This window comes from Caenorhabditis remanei, chromosome IV (genome assembly GCF_010183535.1).
Source record: "Caenorhabditis remanei strain PX506 chromosome IV, whole genome shotgun sequence".
NCBI classification, from domain to species: Eukaryota; Metazoa; Nematoda; class Chromadorea; order Rhabditida; family Rhabditidae; genus Caenorhabditis; species Caenorhabditis remanei.
Genome location: NC_071331.1, coordinates 12,902,778 through 12,927,627, shown reverse-complemented (window position 1 = coordinate 12,927,627; position 24,850 = coordinate 12,902,778). Strand labels below are relative to the sequence as shown.

Genomic DNA, 24,850 nt, shown 5'->3' with positions numbered 1-24,850 from the left:
AAAAAGAAAACGAGGAAGCAAAATAGAGGCAATTGTTATGCCTATCGTTCCCCCCGGTCCCTTTCTAGAGTCCTTTTCATTCCTTTTTCCTATTTCGCATATTCTTTTTTCTGTTCCGATTTGTTGTCTGATCAACTACCTCCTTGTTGCAAATACTGATTGAAGATGAAAAGATAACAGAAATCTACTGCTCAATGGGGGGTATTTGTGTGTTTTGTTGTGTCAACTACCTTGATGAATACTTGTGAGCAACACAGACGGAACAAAAGAGCATTTTGACTGAAGGAGGAGGAGAAAAAATGAAAGAGAGGGAGGAAAAGTACGAGGAAATCTTCCTAAATTTTGAGACCTGAAGTTTGAGATCAAGTTACAAAATGAAAGAGACTTTCTGGTTTTTGGTAAGCTAAACTTTAGAGATCAGTTGGATTATAGCGAATTTATTGGCTGGATTTTCATTGACACTACTAGGGGAAAAACTGGAGTTTGTGGAGTAGAATCAAATTTTTGTCCGAATAATGAAACAGTACATAGATACATGTCGATGTACTTTGAAAAGTCCTGATCACCTTGAATCTTTCCAAATCTAAATTGATCGCTCCGTTCAATCTAATCCTAATCCCCATATCATTTTTATTCAAAACTCTTCAATTTCTCCACTTTGTGTTTATGCTTTTGTCCTCTTCTAATCCCCTTTTCCCAATTTTTGCTCTTTTTTTCCAGTTTTTGTCCATTTTCTTCTTCTTTTTTCCTTTTACGCCTCATTTGATGTGCATAGTGTTCCCTTCTTTTTTCTGTTTCTTCAACTTTTGCACATCTCGAGAATAAGGAAATGAGAATGGAAATTTCTGGAAGGTTTTTTGAGTAAAAGTGTACCCGAAAAAGGGAAAGTGAGAAGTGGGAATGATGAGATGGGTACACAAATTCAATTGTGCTTTTCTATCCGAAAGAGAAAAGATTTTAGCCTACGGAATTTCCTTTTTTGTGCAAAAAAAGAAAAAGGAATACAGGAAATTTGAAAGTAGAAAACTGATCTTGCAAGAGTTAATTACAGTTTCTGAATGTCTACAATCGATGAGGTGATATACTTCGAGTTTTATCTATGATGTTGATTCTAATATAGTTATTTTTTTCAAAAACTGCGTTTCCGGTTCCAATGATGCAAGCGTCCATTTACAAAAGTTCCGTCGTTATTGGTTCTTTCCATTTCCAATCACTATGCATACAGTCCCATTAAAACACGTCATTTCTTCTTGAATTGGTTATGAAAAATGACGGAAACTGAGCAAAAAAGAGTTTACTTTTCTTCCATATCACCTCAATTCAAACAGATTTGTGTCTTATTGGTGTGGTTTCCATCTAGAGAGATTTCGAAACCAGCCAGACGCAGACTGTTATACAAAAAAGGGGATCCATGCCCTCGGCATTTCGAAGCCCTCTCTTTCTGCCTCTCCTGTCGGGTCAACCGAGCAAAACGTAGCAGTAAAGAATGAAGAGAAAACCAGTGATTGATGGAGAGATATCATGTGATTGAGAGAGACGCAGAATAACTATGAGAGGGAAAAAAGGTGAGAAGAGTGTAGAAAAGAGCACTCAACTGATATGTATGTTTATATGTAGGTAAGAAAAAGGACAGCGTTTTTGGTCATTGCTCAATCAGGAATTCACTCAGCAGATGGAAATGGAATTCTGAGAAAATGGAAACCCGTTTCGCATTATACTAATCACAAAGTTCCTTCTTGGAGAACTGATTACTTGTCACTTGACTCTTTTGAAGAAAAAGAATTGCCAATTTTGAGTTTATGCATGACAAGCAAACGACAAGCAAACAACAAGTTCGAATGTGATGGACTGATCTAGGGCATGGTTCTCACATGAATAAAACATATGGGAAACTGTAAATATTGCTTGACCAGTAACCAAAAACCTACAGTTCTCCCCCTTCCCAATAGTTTGTATACATTTTTCATAAAACCGTGATGTTTCAGAGTTTCTAAAAATGTCAAATACTCACTCTCTTTCTTATTGACTGCCAGATTCGACTCGGACGCCGCATTCAGTGTTCCGACGCTTCCCGCCGCTCCGACGCTGCCTCCGCCGCCGCCATCAGCTACCGATTGGACGCGAAACCGTCCGCCAGACATTGTTTCCAGATTTTCAGATGAATGTGTGTTCCCCTCAATTCCAGCTCCAAAAGCAGCAGGAAAGTAGCGGAAGGAAGAGGAAACACAGTGGGAGGGAGGGGTTGGGGCGGTGAAATGGAGATGACGGCGGTCGTTTCGGCCTCGAAGAAGCAGAGGGCGGGCAGAGCACGAGAGAGTTTAGAGAGGGACACCAGTGTGCTATGTTATGAATTGAAGAGACGCAGGAGGAGAGACAGATTGCTCTATGGGAGAAATGGAGGGAGAAGATGAAGGGACCGCCCACAAATTCTCAATGAAGAATAAGAATGAAGACGGGAGAATTGAGAATTGTTAAAGGAAATGTACCGAGAAAAGGCAGATGGTTACACTCTTCTTCTCTCATAACCCTCTCGTAATTGTCTCTCCGAAATAGAGAAATTGGGACACTTATTAGATCGTTTCCTTTTGAAAATCTCCTCTTTTCGCTTTCTCCGCCTAATTACTCATTACTTTCCACCCATGTCTTTTCTTTTCAAATGACTGATTTTCGAGTGAAAATTGAGCCAAAATTGAGACGAATCGTCGGGATTCTTCTTTTGTTTACGACTTCTTCTTCCTTTTTTGCCTTCTTTTCGTTCCATCAGTTGCCGAAACAAATCCGATGACTCTCTAATTGAATGGGAGCACAATGAGAAAGAGAAGAGGTTCTTGGAATTGTTTTCGTCCGGAATTCGAATAAAAAATTCGTTGTTTTTTGGGGAAAGAATCTTGGAATCAATCTGGAATTCATGGAAAGTACAGTGCACCTTCACGTGATCTTGGAGATTGCTGGGATTCGATGTGGTCTGGAGTGACTTCAGATGCTACAGTTTAACGAGGAAGATTCAGATTGAGACTTGTCTACGAATTCAGACAGACTTTCTTTGTATGTAGGATCCAATATTTGTAGTAACTGGCTATCTTTCCAGTGCTACAATAAATGTTATCGCTCTCATTATTCACGAAGTTCAAACTGATTATAATCGAGGTTAGAGTTGCCTAACAATAAAATTTGACAGTTTGCTCAATCAAATCAGGCGACCGAAAAGGGGTTTCTTGCTGGATTCTCCTATTTTCTTGCTCCAAAAATGGCCTATAAGCGGAACACATTTCTTTGAAGTCACATGTCCACATGCATTTCAGATAACACGAAACAACTCCAAAAGAAGAAAGAAAGAGAGTGACAGAATATTATCTTTGTTTACTTTTTACCACTCCCTTTCTTTTTCGGTTTTATCTAGTTTTTTTCTGGTTCGAAAGTGTTCCCCACGGGCAAATGAGCAGACTTTAAGGAACTCCAATGAAGAAAATGTCATCTGATTTTAGTGGGAAGGAGTTCTGTTTAAAATGGAGAGGATTGGAGGAGATGTGGATTGTGGCTAATTTATATAAACAATTAGATGATCAACTGGAAAAACGGATGAAAAAATATTGAAAGTTTTATCGTTTGCTTCCAAAGTTACTGAAACGGGAATGAATGAACATTGAAACAAAAAAATATATCTGTTTCGTGTTATTTCTATCACCACTTTTAAGAGTTTCGGTGTCGGGAATCCGTCTCCAGTTGGACAAGAACATTTCGGACCATTCCAAGTTTCATTTCCCATTCATAATGTTAAATTTCAGAACAGAAAAATTACAACTATTTCATACTTTTCAGAAATGGAGTTCCACTCGTGGTTTGATAATTCTATTGCTCCTAGAATCCACCATTCAAAACCATCACATCATTACTCAAATGATTTTGAGTTATCACAATTTCTTCAAAACTACAAGACAAAGTTAATGAATTCAAGAAATCACAGAAATATTCAAGAGAAACCAACGATGAAGCAATGAAAAATTCAAATTTTTGAGAAATTCAGAATGAAAAATAGGAGTGAAAGTCACTCTTTTCTCTTTCAGCCGACACTTTTTATCGTTAGAAGTCATCTCCAATCTCATGATTCTCTTCGTTCTTTTCATATCTTTTTTTCAACTTCTCAGTCTCTTCAGAATTTTAAAAACGTTCATCATTGGTCATCTGAATGTCGAACTTTCTTTCCGTCGTTTTTTCATCTTTTTGCTTTTTTTTCGTGGCCGAAATAGTCGAAGAAAAAAGATTTTTCGCACTTTACGATGGATCCCTTCGTTCAGTCTTTTTTCTCTTCAGTGTGCTCCATGAGCCCCATGAGAGAAATTGAGAGAGAATTGATGAGGCGCCATGAGCCAAACGGGCGGTGACTCGTCCCTTTTGCAAAAAATGAAAGAGAAGAAAAGTGTGAACGAGTCGGAGAAAAAAGGTGATGCACGGATTGAAATTCATCAACTTTTTTGAAGGTTTTTTGCAGACGAAAAAGGATCGAAAAGGAAATGGAAATGCGGAAGTTTTTAAAGTTTTGGTTCGGGGAGAAAGTGGAAGGTTTCGGAAATTTCAAAAAGGCGAGGAGGGAGAATTCTGAATATCTTGTGGACAAGCTACTATTCAAGAAGGGATTACTGCTGTATTGCCAAAATGTTTCAGACATTCATAAAACAGTCACTTCAAAATCAGAGCTCCCGACTTACTTTACTGATTTCGTAAAAATTTCTGTTTTACCGATGTAGTAAAATGTTTCAAGTCTGAATTCGATAATTATTCCGTCAGTCAGCGTATTCATCACTGATTCAACTCACGACACATAATTGTTTGTGTTCCCTAATCTCACTGTTTCAGGAAACGATTAATTTTTTGAACCTAATCAGAGTTGAGCGGAATTCCGCCTTCCGCCTTCCGCCTTCCGCTTTCCGCCACTTTTTTCTTTCCGCCTTCCGCGTTCCGCTCTCCGCCGAAAAATTTTTTATTCCGCCTTCCGCCTTCCGCTTTCCGCCAAAATTTTTCCTATTTCCGCTTTCCGCCTTCCGCCTTCCGCTGTTTAAAGATTTTTTCCTCAGCTTGAAAAATTTGATCACCTATTCCAATTTACTGATATTTTTGAGGTTTTTTGCAGCAAAGCTATCAGAGTTTACCGAAAAAAACAAAATTTCACACAAATTTAACCATTTTAGTGTTTTTTTACTACAAAATAAGGCCAAAATCGTATTTTTGATAGCGACATTGTAATCCGCCTTCCGCCTTTTGGCATTTTTTTCCATTCCGCTTTCCGCCTTCCGCCTTCCGCCAAAAATTTCTCGCTTCCGCCTTCCGCTCTCCGCTTTCCGCCGATATTTTTTCAATTCCGCCTTCCGCCTTCCGCTTTCCGCCCAAAAAATGTTCATTCCGCTTTCCGCCTTCCGCCTTCCGCCATTTCAAAAAACGCATTCCGCTCAACTCTGAACCTAATACATCTTCTTTGATGCAATGCGCGTTTGCTGCCAATTTGATCAATTTGATGTTTCGAATTATGCTGAAAACCAAAAATAAGTTTTGATCAATTGCACACATTTTCTGTCATCTCAGTTCCAATTCTTTCTCCTTCACTTGTTTTTTTCTTTCCACCATTTACTGCTTTTTCCAGTTCGGAATGTTCGTTTCGATTCCTTCAATTGGTCTCTCTTTTGCCATGTTTTTGTTTTTTCTGTATCTTCGAGACTTGTCTCGTGCTCTTTTCTCTCCTCATCATTCTCTCTAATTTTTGAGATAATGGGAGGGAAGTGGAAGTAGAAAAAGAAGGTTAGGAAAACGGAAATAAATTGGATTTGGTTGGAAGAAGAAATGTAGAAAAGGTTTTCCAGAAAATCAGGGATGGTGGAGGTGGGAGGACGGAACAGAGTGAGCTGAGTTTTCAGAAATTTGCAAGAAGCAGTCGAAATACCGTTTTGGAACAGATACTTCAAAAGTTTTGATCATGGAATACGGCTAGAAATGTTGGCTACGATGGTTCCCATACTATTATTAGCCCTGTTCAATCGGCCTATAAGTTGATTTACAGCAACAGTAAGGTTTTATTGAGAAAATTACTTTTCCTAACCTATTATTAGCCCTGGTTGGCAAACGGTGGGACAGATCTTTTGTCTAGCCGGTTATGATTGTGAATTTGTGAGTGTCCAGACATTTATCGCAATTGGTAAAAAAGGAAAAGACTATGGCAGAATTCAATCGACCTATAAGTTGATTTGTAGAAACACTACGGTTTTATTGAGAAAATGACTTTTTTAAATATCCTAATTTGATAATTTCAATAACTCGTTTTGCCCGAATTCAGATCATAACTCTCTTCATTGTGGTTTTTGTCTTTTTGACAGAGTTGAGCATTGGTCAGTTTGCAATGTTTTCCCAGAATAGTTTCTCCCGTGATACGACATTTTTATCGATAATAACATACACTTTCTCTATCGAAATGTCTATTTTCGGACTACAAACAATCGTCATTTCCTCTAAAATACACTTTTAATCGGAGAAGAATTCCCTCGGACTATTTTTGTACAATTTCCGGAAATCGAGAGAATTATATCATAGTTTGTACTTGTACCCTTGTTCTCAAAGTTCTCTGTAGTTTTCTTCATTCATTTACTATCATTTCTCACTTCGTAACCCGATAGAAAAATCACAAGTTTTTTTCTCAGTGATAAGAACTAACAAATTGGTTTTGGCTCGTTGAGAAAGTTTAACGGAAAAGACAAGAAAAATAAATCGAAAAATCGAAAGAGGCAATGCGACACCGGCAAATTAATGCGATTTTGCGCTAATTTTGTTCGCTGATAACTAATTTTTGTGATGATAATAATATGATAGTGGAGCAATTTGTGAATGAAAATGAAGAGAATGGTGCAAAAGTATGAAAAGAAGGGATTGAAAGAACTATTCGAACCGGAATGTGTCAATGAAGGTTGGGGAAAAGAAAGAGTTGAGAAGAGGTAGGGGGAGATGGAATGAAACTTTGCAGAAGGGGAATTCTAAAAAAAAAAAGCAAAACCCGAGTTGTGTGGTAAACTGAAAAAAAAAAACTATTTTTCTTGTACAACCAAGAAATAGCTAAAAGTCCATTGACTTGCGGAAACTTTGATTACTGGAGTTTTTTATTGGGTTTTACAATCAGCCAAGTCTGAGATGTAGAGAAACTGGGACCAGTTTCAGACTAGCACGGACTACGGTTAGTTGTAACCCTGACCATTATGGTCCAGCCCTACAGAAAACAGATTATATTTATAGTGATATTATGTGATAGCAGTTTTAACATAGCGTGAAAGCAGGATCAGCGTACCGATATATTGAAGAACCATATTAGGTGACAGTAAAACAGAAATCTCAACTTTATTGAAGTTTAACTGAGAGATTATCAGAAAGAAAAACTAAGTGATTGATCCGGGAAATATTGATTCATATAGGCAAGATGGAGCAGTAAAATAGTCTACGAACATAGTTTTACTTACAAAATAGTTGGTATTAAATGAAATAATCCGCCTGGTCGAAAATTTTGAAGACATGTTAAAAGAGAAGAGAATACAGTTAACCGAAAATCAGAATTTTTACTGACACTATGAAACTGTAATTACGATGAAGTCAAGGTATCATAGACCAGCTCAAAGCGAAAACGGTTATGATTGATAATATTAGGAATCATTTGGAAATATTATCTGGTTGAGGCTTTTATCATACACTGTCTACTGACAGTATCCCTTCATACTAACAGGCTCCCTGATTCATCTTATCACATAGATCAGAGGTAAGTTATTTCTAAAAATAGAACTGAAAAACAAGAGAATTCAGAGAAAACCTAGAGAAATGTGTTGTTTAAAAACAATGGTCTAATGGTCCGTCACAACAAAAAGATATCGAAGAGAGCCAGAGAGAAAAAAAGAAATGAAGAAAAGGATCAAAGCAAAGAGAGGAAAATTCATCTCAATTTGTCAAATTATCTTCAATTTTCAAATATCCTTCATGCTCCACGTGGGGGGAAATATTGAAGGACAAAAGTGAAAAAAAGAAAAAAACGAGAGAAAAAAGAAGTGAGAAAAGATTCACTTCTTGTGATTTTTGGTTTGGTCCTTGAGAGTGAGGACAGCAAAGAAAGTGAAATATTTTTGGACAGAAGTAGAAATGTCTCCGGGGAATTCACAGAAGGAAAAAAGAGAAAAACGAAGAAGACGTGGGACAGAGATGAGCTATGATTTGATAACTTGAAGGAGAAGGAAACTCTCTGAAAACACAAATACTATTGAAACAAATTGAATTGATGGAAGGTACGGAAACCGTAACTTCCCCCAGATTTTTGAGCTCTGATGTTGCGTCACTCTGATTCATAAAAACTGTAATCGAAAGGTCTCCTGTTATTGAATCAGAATCAGAGTTTTATTATTCTGAAGCGCTTCAAGATTATATGCAAAAACAGATAGTATATTGGAAACGTTCCCATTTTGAAATTAAAATTTTCTATGAGAAGGAGGAAATCCTCTGAGAAAATGAAGGAATTGTCATTTCGAAAGTCTGATAGGGGTGCTATTATACAACAGGTATTCACGGTCAGTGATTGTCTTGTCAGAACTCATTGAAGTTGCAAAAATGGTATGAAGGAAAATCGTTTCTCTTAGAAAAGTTGAGGTTGAAAAAGTTTTCAATTTAGTAGATATCCGAATTACAACCCGAGAATCTCGCTTTATCATTGAAACTAGTCAACGACTAAATCTTAAACCCAGAATCGGGAAGGAGTCCTCTCATTTTTTTTAATGTTTTAAGAGTATAGGTTAAGTGAAATAACAATGAATTGGTAATAGTGAATTGATTGGTTTTGTTTGAAATTTGAAGTTTATTCAATGAGTTGAGATAATTTAAGAGTTTCAACAAGTGAAGATATCTATTTTTCAGATTACTGGTGTGATTTTCTCAGGTTACTGTTATGATAACACATAAAGAAGGTCATTTCTACAAATCTACCATTCATAAATACCAAGAGTTCTCAAAATGATTACTGCACATAAAAATAATTAACTGTTTTCTGGGACTGGACGGAAAATTGCCATAGCTGCGTTCGAAAACCATACGAAACTGTTCTAAAGACATGTCTATGAAACAGAAAAAGATGAAAATCAAACCCCATATCCTCTTGATTAAAGATATCTGAAGAAAAGTTTCTCGTGTCACCGAAAAGGCAATTTGGTCTCACCGTGAGCGAGCTCCTTCAATACTTGAAGAGTTTTGATTAAAATTCCAGCCGGCGAAATGAAAAACAAATATAATATGTCTATGTTTGTACGTTTTCCAATCCAGATACATACTTTTATTGCCTTGTTTTTATTCTCTCTTTCCCTCTCTTACGTTTTTTTTCTGCAAGTATCCTTTTCCACCCGAAAAAGGTGATCTGGGGGGTCAAATTTCATTCCAAAAGCCCACCTTTTTCAGTTCTTGAGCCCACGTTTTTTGAGAGCGTTCAAGCGTGAATAGAAAGTGAAAGCTCAACCGGAAATATACTTCAAATATCAACTTTTTTGAAAGAAAAAACTTGTTTTTGAAATGTTTTTAACTTTGGAAATAGAGAAGAAGATCTAATTGAAAAAGAGCTAGACTGGAGAAGGAAGAAGAAGGGATCGGTGACAAATTATTATGTTTTTAATGAAAAATTCATTGAGTGAATGGAGTCGAATGATGAATTAGTTTGTTTTGGAAACAAAACAAAACAACGATGAGTTGAAAGAGCTGTATAGTTGCCGTTCCAAAATTGGTTTATTAGTTAGATGAGTTAGTTTCGAAGTTAATTTGAGAAGGCTTGACCAAAACTCTGTGAGGGGGTAGTCTTGAAGTGGGGATCAGTGTAGCTCATCTTTTTGTACTACCCAACGACGAGCTATGATTTGCCGATAGAGGTTACAACCAGGAGGATTTCCATAATTGTTACACATCTAACACGTCTTGAAAATTCAAGGAGGAAAAAGAAATCAAGAGTGTTCAGGTGTGAATGAATCTCCCTATGCAAAGAACCATTCTCTTTGCGTTTCACAATGAGTAAACCAATTCTAGTCCCATTAAACAAATTCTGTGTCTTGAAGTTTAAAATTGATATTCTGAAACTGTAAAAAATAGGCTGAACATCTCTACAACATTATACTCACAACTAATGGATTCTCGAGCATGATAACCTCTTTTTCGGTTTAAAACGTCAGAAAATCCGCTCTTTTAAACAACTTATCAAGGCGTGATACTCAAAACAATTCTGTGTTTTCTAGAAATACTGAAATCGTACAAAAGTCTTCTGGGATTGTCTGAGATAAATTGTTTTCAGACAATAGAAAAGTGCTGAAACCATCCCCCAAAAGAATTTCAGAAAACAGTAAACGTACCTGATAACATATCAATAATATTCATAGTTTCTTCTTTTTTCTTCTTTTCTTCGTCTAGTCTTCATAGCTCACGGAGCATTCTCTCTGTCTCTTCCAAAAAATCTTTGAAACTCAAGAAAAGAATAGAAAAAAGAGAAATGGGTGCGTGGTTTGGTGTGTGTGGCAGTTGAAAAAGGTGGAAAATGTAGAGAAACAGGGGATTAGGGCGGAGACAGACAATTCAAGAAAGACCAAAAGAAAAAAGAAGAATGTTTATAGAAACGGACATAAAAAGAGAGAAAGAGGGAACTCAAAAAGGTGGTGCTGGTAGATTTCCGGAAGAAAAAGGACACCCATTTCAAGTGGTTTTGCAGGTATTTTTTGGTCTCATGATTTCATAAAAGAATTAGAGAAAAAAATGTGTGAGTTTTCGAAAAGTTCAAGAAGTTTTGGTAAACGAATGCAATGAAGCATGTTTCCTGTTTAAATGGGTAGTTTTTTGAGAAATGGTTATTGGAGAATTTGTTGGCTGGTTGTCTATTTTTCACCTTATCAATATGAGTAAGGAACTGATTTTCACTATCACTGCAGAAGATATTTTCATTGTTGGTACAGAAAACCAGAACAAGTAATAGATACATCAGAGGTGGAAAATGTATAGTCAGTAACAAAATCTGGGAGATATTGCTCTTCAAACGAATTTGAAATGGTGATGAGAGGGAAAGTTGCTCATTTTCAGAATATCCCTCTATAATATTTACTGTAAATATACGTAACCTCATGCATTTACCCGATTTCAGAACATTCTGTGATAAAACGATGGGAAGAAGAAGAACTGTCTAAAAATATTTGTAAAGAAAAACAATAATTTTGAAACATTACATTTGTTTTCTTCATTGTTTCAAAAGAGTGGAACAGTTATCTGAATTTTTCGAAGTGGCAACAGAATGAGCTTGTCAAGAATGAAACTGTAGAGAAGAATCATTTAGAAGAATAATAGTCTCCAACGGAAATAAAGGCCCTAAACCAAGCTTGGAGTAGCTGGAAATTCATTAGTCCCAACAACAACTAAAACGTGTATCGCGTTCGTGAGAGTTATTCGGTATATTGTTCTAGAAATGTGTATGAGCACCCTAAAAGATTTTCAGAGCGATGAGACACATGACTATAAAATGGTCACTGAAAAACTGCAGTCCTAATTATTTCATTTCGCTAACGAATTCTTGACCAGAATAGGAGTAAAAGTGTGAAGAATTATTCAAAAATAGGTTGAAACGGCTAAATTTCGTTCTAACTGTAGATGGAAAGGACTATGAAAACTGCTCGTTTCCTTTCGAATCTTGAATCATACGATAGACCCGTCATCCCAGTTAATTCCATTTTTTGACAAAAATACTCAATTCCTACCTTTCTTTTTCTTCTCCGCTGCCGTCATTATGTGCATCCGGAATCAGAAATAAGTTGTAGACTGATTGAGGAAAAGAAAATAGGGCAATTCAACAGTTAGAAGACAATAGGAACCACCTCCGACAGAAGATTGCTCCGCCACAAAATGAGAGAATTCAGAAGAAAAAAAGCAGAAGGCACAAAGATTCGTTTCGCTCTCCTTACTTTCTTCTACTTAAAACCGAACAAGGGGAGGAAAAAGAAAAAAGAAAGCCGTAAAATCCGTGGAAAACATAAAAATTTGACGACAGGGACAAAGAAGAAGATGCAGAAGAAGAAGAAGTCGTCGTTGTCGTTCAGAAGGTCTAGAAGAATGAGAAAAAACGAGGAAACAAGTAGGAGAACAACGATGAAAAAAGTTGTGAGAAGAGCTCCTTTCAAGTGCTTTCAGATATTCAAGATGTATTGTTTTCTGTTTCAGACAAAACTAGAATGAACAGAAAACAGAAAATTGTTAAAATGAAGTGTTCTAAAGGAAGTTTCGTTTGGTTTTCTCACTTCACAGTCTGCTGTCAGGAGTGTTAACTGCGCGTGGAATTTGTTCAGATGGGTCATGTAGTTGAAAGCATGAAAACCGTATTAAAAATGTTTTTTTCACCCATTTTAACTACAAGACCCATACGAACAAATTCCATGCGCCTTTAACACCCCCGGCGGCAGACTGGGAATTTATAATACCATATTTCAGAGAATACCAGTTTGGATCAACTCGTTCTACAGTAACCCGAACGAAACTACCGCTACTGGAATCAAAAGAAAATCTTTTGGATGTGACGGTAATACCTCTGAGAGTGGTAATATCTCTGTGGAAATATGTCTTGTCGGTTGAAGAACTTTTGACCTTTCCCAGCTTGGAAAACTCAGAAATTCTTGGCATAATACATTTCATGCTTGAAGCCACATCGTTGTTTGGTCGCCGATATCGGAAAATTTCGACTCCTAAGAACCTGTCGGTGGCTCCAAGATGAGTTCGAAGGTAAGTACGTTTTCACGAACTTTATGCAGAAAAATCATATTTTCTCGTTGTTCCAATAAAACACTAATAACTTTAAGTAAGATGCGTTTTTTAACATTTTCCTGAAACTGAAAAAAAAATCTACTAACCAATATCCAACAGTCTGATTGCCTCGTTGTTCGGATTCACGTAGAGGAAGGTGTGACGTGGATCCGAAGACATCTGAATTTGAAACTGATTAGGCAAGAAAAAGCAGTAAGCGCGAAAATGTGAAAGGATAGAGGAATTTAAAAAGACTCAGAAACAGTAAACACTTCATTATAAGTTGTCAAAGTAAAGTCATTCTGATATTCATTTAGAACTAATAGTCTTCCTCTTTGATGAATCTGGTTTTTCGAATAAATTCTAATAAAAATTAGTGCTTTCTTGAGTGTTTTATGTGAACGACCACCTCAAAAACCTCCAAAAAATTGAGAGATTCTATCAAAAACTACTGAAAAAATAATGGAATGAGTATCCAGACTCTAGTAAAAAGTAGGTTCTCCATCTCTCCTCATAACCAAAATTTTATTATCTCTCACTTTTCATTTTTATGTATTTCTTCTAGTTTCTCCTCTCTTTTTTCTTGTTTTATGTTCCCTAAGTAATATGAACAGGAAGTGGGCAACTGTTGCTCCAAACAAGAAGATGATGAAGAAGAGAATATGGAAAAATAGGAAAAAGAAGGAGAAAATATAAAAGTGGATGTAGAAAATAGAAATAGAGATGTGGGGAATGTCAAAATCAGATGAGAAAGGAGAAGGAAAAAAACGAAGGATTGAAGAGAATAAGTGCATTCTCATTTTTATTGGTTTTGTGAATGCAGAAAATATGATTGAAGGTATTTTCAAGGATTATGATTTTGATTGAAACGCCCTGCTGTATAATTTTGACATTTTCGAGATTTGGAATTTGCATTTCGAAATGGGATGCTACAGTAGGCTTCAGAATTGTTAATGTATTTGGCTCTATTACAGTTTAGATGTCCTTTAAAAACTGAAACGTCCCAAAAAACACTCAAACGTCCCTTAAAACACTTAGACGTCCCTTGAAACACTTAAACGTCCTTTCAAACTCTAATTTTTTTTAAAACGTCCTTTCAAAAGTTTAGACGTCCCAAAAAACGTTTAAACGTCCCATAAAATGTTTAGACGTCCCTTGAAAACCCAATATATAGTTCTGAAGATTTAGACGTCCCAAAAAATGTTTAAACGTCCCAAAAAACATTTAGACGTCCCAAAAAACATTTAAACGTCCCAAAAAATGTTTAGACGTCCCTTGAACACTTTCAGTGGCTTTTAGTGTTGAAGGGACGTCTAAATATTTTTTGGGACGTTTAAATGTTTTTTGGGACGTCTAAATGTTTTTTGGGACGTCTAATTATTTAAAACCAAATTTTCAGACTTCAAGGGACGTCTTAATATTTAATGGGACGTCTAAACATTTTTTGGGACGTCTAAATGTTTTTTGGGACGTCTAAATGTTTTTTGGGACGTTTAAACATTTTTGAACATATTTGGGATCCGAAAGGACGTCTAAGTGTTTCAAGGGACGTCTAAGTGTTTTAAGGGACGTCTAAGTGTTTTTTGGGACGTTCAAGTTTTCAAAGGACATCTAAACTGTAATAGAGCCATGTATTTTTTAAATGCTGATAATAATAGAATTTCCCTCTGCACGTAGTAAATGATACTCAAAAAACAGGAGAATTGCTGGAGAATTGCAGTAACTTTTGAGACAGGGCTTTATCGTCAGAAGAATTCATAGTCTTGCGTATTTTAGCTTTTTTACTACTTAGAAACAGAAAATATTCTAAAAATGCACATACACCACAGAAAAGCGAGTATGTGTATTCTCGTAAAAGAATAAAAACATGTATCTGAATCGTCTCTTGGGAAGTTTTTATGTTTGACGTAACTAGGCAGTTATTCCGAATTTCGAGCGAGACGAAAATAAAAGTGTACGGTACGAAGGATACGCTGAAAATAAAAAGAACTACTGGTGAAGAAAAATATTGGTTTGTTTGAAAAAAAAGAAAAAAGAAAATTACATGAATTACATGAAACTGAACTTGAGTTTTCAGTGAAAAACTTCTCAAAATTACCTACGTTTCGTTAACAGAAAACTGATCGCTTTTCAAGTTACCAAACTTCAAAACACTGTGAAACATATTATTCTGTGCTTGCCCAAAAACAATCTATCAGGTTTTACAATTTTCAGAATTTCTTATAGCAGGGATATCCTGTAGATCACAAAACAGTTCTGAGACGGTCCCTTTTTGGAAATCTTCTCTCCTTTCAGGCTTCAGAAAACCCCGAGCCTTCCAATGTTAAAGACCTCATGCAAGAATTGCAAAACCCCATTCATGTCTCTTTATTCTCCATGCTCCGCCCCTTTTCTTCACTTCCTTGTCTTACGATACCCCAATTCTTGACCAAACCGACTTCATTAATTTTGATAAGAAGGCAAAATTCATACTCAAATATTCAGAAGACAACACAAAAATTGAGTGTGGTAACAGAGAGTACTAGAAAAATGGGGAAACACCAATAAAAAATTGATGAAAAATGTGAAATGAGCACACACGGAGTCTCTTCAGAAGCATTCATAAGCTCATCATCAAAAAAGGGAAATAATTACAGCTTATTCTGGAGCAGAAGCAGTTGGAAAAGAGCAGAAAAAGAGAATGAAGGTCTACGTCACAAAGTGAAAAAACGAAGAGAAAAACGAGAAATGAAATAGCCGGAGGCGCCTAGATTAGTGCGTTCCAGTAGGGTTAAAATTGAGACAACTTATAAACAAACTTTGCATTTTTCACCCATTTCGCCGTCTTTTTCTCACGGATTTCCATTTAGTTTTCACTTGTTTTCTTTTCCCCTTTTCAGACCATCCAACGTGATTTCGACGAGTTCTTGCTCCGACTACTGTGGATCTTTGTTGAGGTTGTAAATATCAATTGGAGGCTCTGTGAGGTTGAGAGAAATAGTGTGTGAGACGAAGAGACACAGAGAAACGGACAGCGGTCAAGTTTTTGTGGAAAGGATATACAACATCGGTTTTTAGTGTAAATGAGTTGACAAGTGGCATGAGAAAGGGGAGAGGAGGAAGAAAAAAGAGCAAAGAAGAGTTCGTTTTTCCAGGAGTCCGTCCTTCTATCTACACTTCTATAGTTTTCTTGTGGTTTTTTAGTTCTTTTTCTTTGAAAACCTGGATTGAATGGAGTTTAAAGTAACAACGACTCTCATCTTGATCCTACAGTTCCATTTTTCCAAGTTCTATTTTACCTAGTTCCAAATTGAAGCAGTTCCGTTTTCTCTCAGTTCCATTTCGTCACAGTTCCATTTTTCCGACTTCGAAAAGCGAATACCCCCCTTGGCGTTAGATATTGAGAAACTTTTGGGGTGTACGGTAATGTATTTCATGCAGAGGTTTTAAACTCAGTTTTAGTTATTCCGTATTTCGAAACAAATATCTACTGTTTCTTTAAGCTCATTAGGTATGTGTTATTTGTAACTGAAGAACATAAAACTACATGTTTAGAACTTCAGTAGAACATAATTTGATGTTTGGTAAGCTGATTTATTTGGAAGGTTATAAAAAATCAACGCCTTTTTTCCACCGCCTCAAAAAATAATTTATCTCACTGTACAAAACGCCGTTTCATTCAATTCGAATGGACGGCTCTGGCTATGTACGGAATCAAGTTATGTTATCATTTAGTGAATCAATAGCGTTTCTAGTCATATTTTTTGACGAAAAGCATGATCATCGGCAACAGTCATTTATTATAAAAAATTTATTCTTTATAGTTCTTGAAATATTAATCTAGATTCAGCGTACAAATGCTCTTCGATCCTTCAAGCTTTTGTTTCTTTATTTTTGGAAAAATATTACCGTTTCAATCACCTTGTATCACTGAGTCATAAAAGAAATGATCGATGTCTTTTCAAGAATTTCCTATCTTTTATTTTTCTATCCTCCCTCAATAACTATAACTTAGAAGTGTGAATATCGGGTTACCCAGTGTCTGTTGATCAAAATACAGAAGTGAGATGAAAATGAAAACAAAAATAAACTTGACAACAAAGGTACGGAACTGAAGGAAAAAATGAGAATCTAAACGTTGGGAGTTCTGTTTCAACCAGTGAATTTATGGCTTCTAAAATTTCCAAAACATCTTTCCATTTTCAGATTATGCAAAATAAATTCATTTGTTCCATATTATTTGTGAACCCAGAAAATTACCAACGAACCAATTTTTGACATTTTTCCAGTTTCAGATAGTTTTTAAAACATCTTCTGTTTACACTCCCATGTTTGATAGAAAGATTGAATAATTATTTTCAGAAAATGACAGAAGTCGGTGGAGTCTGTGTCCCACAAGCAATAGCCCCACTCTTCTCGATGCCTCAATCAACAATCGATGATATTCAAAACACAACATCTCCTACTTCGATTCGTTCCCAGCCGTTTTCATACTCGAAACCTACTCCGGGTGGACCGAAACTTCATCAGAGAATCAAGTGTCCAAGGGTAAGATATATTTTTGTTTCTATAGACGAAAAATCAGTTTTCATATACCGGAAGATTTTAATTATAGTGCTGTTGAAACAATGAATATTGTTCTTTGCATAATACATTTAAATCCCATCTTGGTCTTATCAGTTACGTTTTTCAAACATCTACCTTCCATCTGACCCCTCTATTTTAATACCTTTCAAATGAGATACTTGAGGTCTCTTTGAGGTTCTTTCTCTCATAGAACTCTCTTCTTTTTTCTTTTTCCCATCAATTAATACTTTCGAAAGAAAGTTAGCATCTATCCGCTCATCACCTTTTTTTTCTCTTTCCCTCGTTGTTGTCTTCTTCTTTCCGAAGCTTCTTTTCTTTCAAAAAATGTGTAAGACACAGCATGGAATCTTTTCTCTGAACCTCTTCATTATCCATTATCTTTCATAAGAATACTGCTGCCAGGCGCCGAGAAGAGGCATCATCTTGGCAGGAGCGCCCTGGCACATTCTCCAATGAGTTGATACGTTAACACTGAGACAAGAGAGGTCTTGAGCCCACTCAAAAATCAACCTCTTTTTACTTTTCTTCTGATTCTTTTCTTATCATTTTCTTCTTCTTAGAGTCCCTTTTCGCCCGGAGGGTCAGACGAAAATCAACAAGGTTTTTGACCTGAAATTCGAGTAGTAAAAAAGTTTTTGAACTTTTTGAAATCTTTTTATTCAAGTGCTATACTGTTGTATTGTTCATCCTTGCCTAACTTTAACATTATCATCAAATTGTTTTCAGAAAGATAAAAACTTGTTTAACTTGTTCTCTGTTTCGTGAAGTCTTCCGTTACAAATTCAAACAATTCAACTCTTTCTTTTAGAGTTTTCTTTGAAAATATTTGATTTCAGGTAGTTCCACTAACATTCTGGTCATCGTTTGAAGACGAAGAGGATCTCGACGTCCCGTTACCCGAACCGGAAATGCCACAAACTGTACATCTTCAGTACAACTCGCCGATGGGATTGTATTCCAAGTGAGTTGAATTTGTGTATTCAAATGATATGGTTGAATGGTTTTTATCCTAATTTGTTTATATCGGAAGTTGTGAGAGGCTTTGCGATCGTATTCCAAATTGCAGAGAAACTTCGATCCATTCAAGTTCTCCGAAAAAAAGAAGTAGATTCCCTGATAAACTTTTCGTGTATTTAAAAGAAAGATTTAATGGAAATCGTACTGGTAGCAACCCGAAAGTGTGAAAATGACAGAATCCTACCGTACACATAATGACAACATTTCAACCTAACGTATTTCAAAGCGTATTAGCGAATGAAATCGTTTTTTATCAAGAAATACATAAATATATTCTCAGCTCAAGCCATTCCAAAAAATTTGACATATTTGTTCTAAGTAACTCGCGATCCCGACCAAATTCAAATAGAATTCTCAAGTTAATGCTGAAACACAAACAAAAATGTTCCAGAGAGGCAGCTGTTGAACAATTCCAACAGCAAATTGGCGAGACTCCACAAGACTTGCCAGCTCAGGATAAACATTTCGATCCCTCTAAAAGTGCAACTCTCAAGTACTTGAAGGTAATTTCTTTTTCTGTTTCACGATCTCCAAAAGTTCTTTAAATCTACCATTTTTTGCTTTGTAAATTCTAACACTTTTCACATCAAGAATAATACCTAAAATAATAATTTTGAAATTTGATTAATAGGTTCAAGGCATTCATAAAATTAAACTTGCAATGAAATAATAACAAAATACATTTTCAGGAAGGCGAACGAGAGAATTTTGGCGAAAACTTTTTCGAAAAGGTTGCTCAAGCCGAGGCTCCACGCGTCCCTTATCAATCGGAGCCAACTTGGGCACGAACTGCAAGAGAAAAAAGCGAACGAGCTCGCAGTAAGACTCCAGCTGATCCACACCAAGCATACCGTCCAAACAGCTCTCCAGCACCTTCAAATCACCCGGTTCATGCTGAAAATGCACGTGAACACGCTGAGAAGAGTCGAGTGTTCACTCATAATATCAATGAACCATTCGGAAGAACTTACTGGGAAGCCAGCAACACTCTTCCAAGATACCGTAGAAGCCACTCTGCTGGACATGAGCTTTCGAATCGTGGATATGAATTAGGAGGAATAGATTACACTGGAGGAGTTCATATTGATCATGGAACTGATTATCAGTACTATGAAGAACCACCAAGAAAACCACAACCACCAAAGCTCCCACCTGGTTATGAGTTGGGTGGAACTGATTTCTATCGAGGACATGTTTCTGGAGATGCCAACTACCGTGGACATGGACCAGATCCACCAAGACTTCGTCCAAAGTACACTGCAGATGCACATGATCCATGCAATGTTGCAATTGCTCCGAATCTAGAAGGGGTGAGTATTGAAACAGTGTCGAATTGAGATCTGAAATATAATAAGTATTTGGCGAAGCAGTGAATTTTGACTTTAATTATTTAGGTCGACGCAAATCTTCTTGTTGGAGACACCCTTTCTAACCAAAAGATCCGTCACGAAGTCCGTCATATCGACCAAACAAAATTCGGAACTTCATTCGGTCCAACTCAAGGATTCACTCACGATCATCACACTGCTCAACGCTACGTGGAACCACCAAAACCAGTTGTCTACTCTCTTTCAGCCAATAAATCATTGGCTCGATCTTCATCTGTTCCACGTGGATCTGCTCCACCAGAGCAACGTGACGTTTGGAATGTGCAACAAGCAGAAGTTGACAAGGAGGTAATCAATCATTTTCGATTATTTCGTTTCTAAAAAATGAGTAAAAAGGTGAACATTCGAACACTGCTGAACGACGACGCTCTTCGAGCCAGAAAACGAGAGCAGTCACCGTATTGGGCGGGACGTTCTGAGCAGAAACATGAGGCGTGGCAAGGAAGAATTGATCCCAGACTTCAGAGATATGAGGTGCCATGATGAAGTGATAGTAGATGTTTAGATTTTACACTTGAAGACTGGCTAACTTTTTGTGAAATGATGAATAACAGAAACAAAGTGAAATTGAAAATATTTTTCAGTGAAAATCAAAGATCTAATCTTGAGAAACAGTAACTATTAGCTACAGATAACATCTTTTTTGGATAGAACATAAGTACTGTTCTACTAAATTTCAGATGTTTCATTGAACGTGTCCTCTTAGTTCCTCTCACATTTCTTTTCCTTTTTTCCCCCTTCCAACTCAATTTCCGACTAACTTTCCCACTATTTCAGACCTACATCACCGAGCCAAACTGGCGTCGCAACGTGGATCAACGTCGTCTTGCATGGGAACGTCGTGCTTTTGAAACTGAGCAGCGTTTGAGCCGTCCGTATTCTGAGAAGGTGAGTGGGCTGAATCCAATTTATTTGGTGACTCAACTTGCGAAATCCTGTTCGGAACAAGGAAAAACACGGAAAAATCGCGGTGACGACAAGGGGAAACACCGAAAAAATCAGAAAAAAGAAAGAAGAAAAATGAGGAAGAGATAGAGAGATGATAAGTGATGTTGAGTGTGCTCTGGAAATTTCTTCTTGGCAGAGATAGTATAGGAACACATGGAGACGCAGACAGAAACAAGCAAAAAAAGTTTTAGGTGGCGCCTGGCGTGCCTCCATCCTGGCATGCTGAGGCACAACACAAGCATCAACAGTGGCAGCAGCAGGCGGATAATATGAACACTCAAGTGAGTTTTCTCTTCTCATTAAAATATGTTTGATAAAGGTTAGATTAGATTAAGTGTTTAGATTGGAAGAACAGTCTTGAAATTTTGAATTACTCAGTTTTCATTGAAGTAAAAATGTTCTATAAAGTCTAGTTTCCTAAAACTGTAGACAAACCAATTGATCTTCAAATTCAGAACTACACCTACTCAACCACTGGTTATCAACCATCTCAACCAGCCGGTGGACAACAATCTTACAATGAGACAAGACAATACTCATCCAATACCACCTCGAACTATGTGAGTTTTCAGATTATTTTTTTTCGGTTCATCTATAGACGTTAGTGAAAAACATTTTTGATCTGATTCACTTGCCTTCACAATAAAACTCAAGTTTCAAGTTTGACACCTAAAAATTGTGTTTCAAAGAGTTCACTAATCAGACTTGTTCCGTTTAAACTCGTCCAGCTCACTTCCTCTTTCTGATTTCAGCCATCCCAAACGCAACAATATCAACAACAACATCAATATCAATCGGATCATTCGAATGCTCAACGTCTCTTGAACTCTGGTAAGTTCTTCTTCTTCTTTCTCTCTTCGACAGCTGTTCTTTCGCCTACGCAAAAAATAGAGAACAGAAATAAAAAGGACAGATGGGATATCATTCAGAAAGAGATGCTAAGTAGCTTTGACTGACAAACTTTTATTAAAAGTTATCATTTTGGCATGAATAAATTGGCTAAAAACAATTGAAACCAAAAACAATGACTATGAATTTACTGTTTCAATCGATTATGAAGTACACCACTAATTGCTTACGTCAATTAATACTTGTGTCGGTGTTCAAAATAATAATTGTTCCAGGTTACAACACCAACCAAGTTGACTATGTGCTCTCTCATAAGGACAAGTACAACGAGGGACCACATTACCAACCACCAATCATCAACTCCTCGGCTACCGCTGCCAACAACTCATCCTCTTCTTCCAATCAATACCATACTTCTTCTCAAGCAATTCCATTGGGAGGACCAAATCAAGGACACTCTTCATCCTATACAACTGAGACAAGAGTTGTTGGAGGAGGGGCTGGAGGAGCTCCAGTGAGCAACAACTACAGTAACCAGAACTACTCGTCGTCGGCTTACAACTCATCGTCGTCTCAACAACAGACCAAGACTATCCCGGTTCAGAATTATCAGGTAAGGAAAGGCAGGAATGAAAGAGGTGAACGGTTGGGGTACCACCGCAACCGCTGAGAAATACGTTTCTAAATTTTCATCACTTGCTACTGTTGCGGGAGGCATCAAAAATGTTAATTTGTACAAGTTAAAGTTAAGCGCATAAAAGACTTTTCCAAAAAACAGAACAAAAAGCGTTTGCAGATTCAATTTCCACCTCTTTCTATCACTACTCCAGCTTTTGGCACTTCGTTTTTTGAGGTTCAAAATGTTGATCAATTTTAAAAAATAGAATAGAATAGAATAAATTTAGTTAGATTCTATATGTAGTTGCTAGTCAATAGAGGTAGAACCACCCAAAAAGCGACTCACAGTTGGCTTGTTAACATGTGATAGTGACTGTAATTTTAAGTTGGTAACATTACAGTAACACCTTTCTCAGTTACAGTAACCCAATACTCAGTTCCTACTAGCATTTCCAACAAGTAATAGCCACCTTCAGAATACTCAAAAATCGTTCAATGAGACGACTGAAAAGTTTCATCGTGACTTGGCATCACCACTTTCTAGAACAGTTCCAGTCCAAACTGCTGGTCATTTTTCCGAGGTTTCTAAGGTTTTCAATTCGGAAGAGGTATTCTGAATAGGAAGATTTTGATTAAAAAGAAAGTTCTAGAGAAGAGAAGAAAGCCGTCAAGAGTCTCGGTGTCACAGTGAAGTTGCTGAAACAACTGAAACTTCTGAGAGAAAGGAGAGACAGGCATCTAAAATAATATCGGAAGTTATAGAATAAAATGTATTTTCAGGAGGAGAACTATCAAGTTTCTCAACCTATTCCACTTCCATCAGCTGATCAGTTCCTTGAGGTGGTTACAGTAATCTATAACCATTAATTGAATCAATTGAAAACAACAAACAACAAACAAAAATAATCAGTAATCAACAAAACGTCTTTCCCTCAACGAATCCTCTAAACTGTTCACACATAATCAAAATAATCAATGAAAATAACCAATCCTCCCTAATCTAACTTCACTCAAAACTGAAATGTGATAATCTCATTTGCAGAGCTCCAACTACAACAAGAGCTACTCAAGCCAGACTACCACTCAACATCAGCCACAACCAGTTGCTGCGAATAACAACTATTCGACTAGCTACCATACTGAGAGATCTTCTACGGTGGGTCATAATCTGAAACTATTTTACTGGTAGAATCTAGATAATAAAACAAATATGGCCTTCGAAAGTTTGAGTTTTACCTGAAACTGAAATCTTCCAGACCACCAACCAACAACCACAGGCAATTGCTCTCCCACCACCACAAAACCTCTCTACCAGCTACCATACAGAGACTCATAGCTCAACTGTGAGTAATTTCTGTTTTAAAAATTCTACCACATCTTTTTAGGGACCAGTCATGATGCACTCGCCAGGAGGTCACTCCATCAAGAGCACCGAGTTCTCATCTAGCCGTCATCACAAGCAAGAAACGACGACTACCACGACAACTGCTCCTGCTCCACAACCAGTATTCCATACAACGACTCTTCCATTGACCAAGACCACTTCTTATAATTATTCATCGGTTGGTATTAGCATTTTCTAACTTCTATTTACTGGTACTGGGAAAAATAGCGTCAAAGTATAGATCGTTAAAGTGAAGAACTTTCTCACTTACATGAAAACGTAAGAACCATTAACATTTTCAGAGCACCGTTCCATCCCAACCAGCGAAACCATCATTCAACCAGGAGAGTTATACTTCTCACACTGAGAGAAACAACTCTTCTCAAGGATTCCCACAACAGAGACTTCAACCATCTGGAGGATACTCTTATGAGAATTATTCGAGCAGCAGAAAGGAGGAGGTTTGTCTAGGGACAGCAAATAATTAAATAATTAGCTTTTGTAGCTTTTGAAATGTTCACGTTGCGCTTAACTATCGACATTTCCAGAGCCGTCGAGAAGAAACCTCTCGCCCTGTCTCCCAATTGTCTCAATATTCGGAATCCCGCAATTACAAGAGAAACTACGAAGAGAAGACCGAGACAACAACCGTTCCAAGCGCGGCTCCAGCTACCAATGTTACCTACAAAGACCTTTCGAATGCTCAATCGGTTGATGATGTGTTCAATAAGAAGACCGAGATGAATGAGTCTCTTCCAGTTGGATCAGTTTTCAATACTCATAATAATACCGAGGTAAAAGGTCGACTGTATAATTTTGTCACCAAATGGAATGAAAGAATTAACTGTAATATACAGTTCTGAAACTGTTATAGATGTATGGTGTTTTAGTTTTTTTAACACACAGACTAGATAGTGCCGTATCAATAGTAAACTTAGCCATTTTATGAAACTGAATTTTTTTGCTCTCAGTTTTTCTTTCACTTCCCATTTATTTCAGGGAGGTTACCGCGACGCGAACGGACACGACGTCTCTTACAAAAGAGAAACCCAAACTTCAGCTGATCCAGGACGGGAAACTGCTCTTTTGAAGGAAGAAGAGAAGAGAGTTGTCGAGACTCCATTGGAACCAGGAGTCATCTCTCGTCACGTCACCACGAAGTACTATAAGAAGAAGACTGTGACTGATACCACTACAACCACTGCCTAACTTTATCAATCCATCCTATTTTCTTGTTCCAATTTTTGCTCAATTTCTTTCTTTATTT

At 37.1% G+C, this 24,850-nt stretch overlaps 1 protein-coding gene across 1 annotated transcript; it reads left to right on the top strand.

Annotated features, from left to right (window-relative positions):
- Positions 1 to 17,157: 17,157 nt before the first annotated feature.
- GCK72_013636 (uncharacterized protein) lies at positions 17,158 to 24,792 on the top strand (the record flags this gene model as incomplete). Its single annotated transcript, XM_053729921.1, has 18 exons — positions 17,158 to 17,340; positions 18,216 to 18,340; positions 18,788 to 18,899; positions 19,086 to 19,706; positions 19,791 to 20,072; positions 20,562 to 20,672; positions 20,924 to 21,013; positions 21,188 to 21,292; positions 21,485 to 21,563; positions 21,857 to 22,194; positions 22,676 to 22,807; positions 22,980 to 23,048; positions 23,242 to 23,355; positions 23,456 to 23,542; positions 23,585 to 23,761; positions 23,886 to 24,044; positions 24,132 to 24,377; positions 24,583 to 24,792. 18 exons carry the CDS (start codon positions 17,158 to 17,160, stop codon positions 24,790 to 24,792), a joined length of 3,240 nt encoding a protein of 1,079 aa, XP_053584693.1.
- Positions 24,793 to 24,850: the final 58 nt, after the last annotated feature.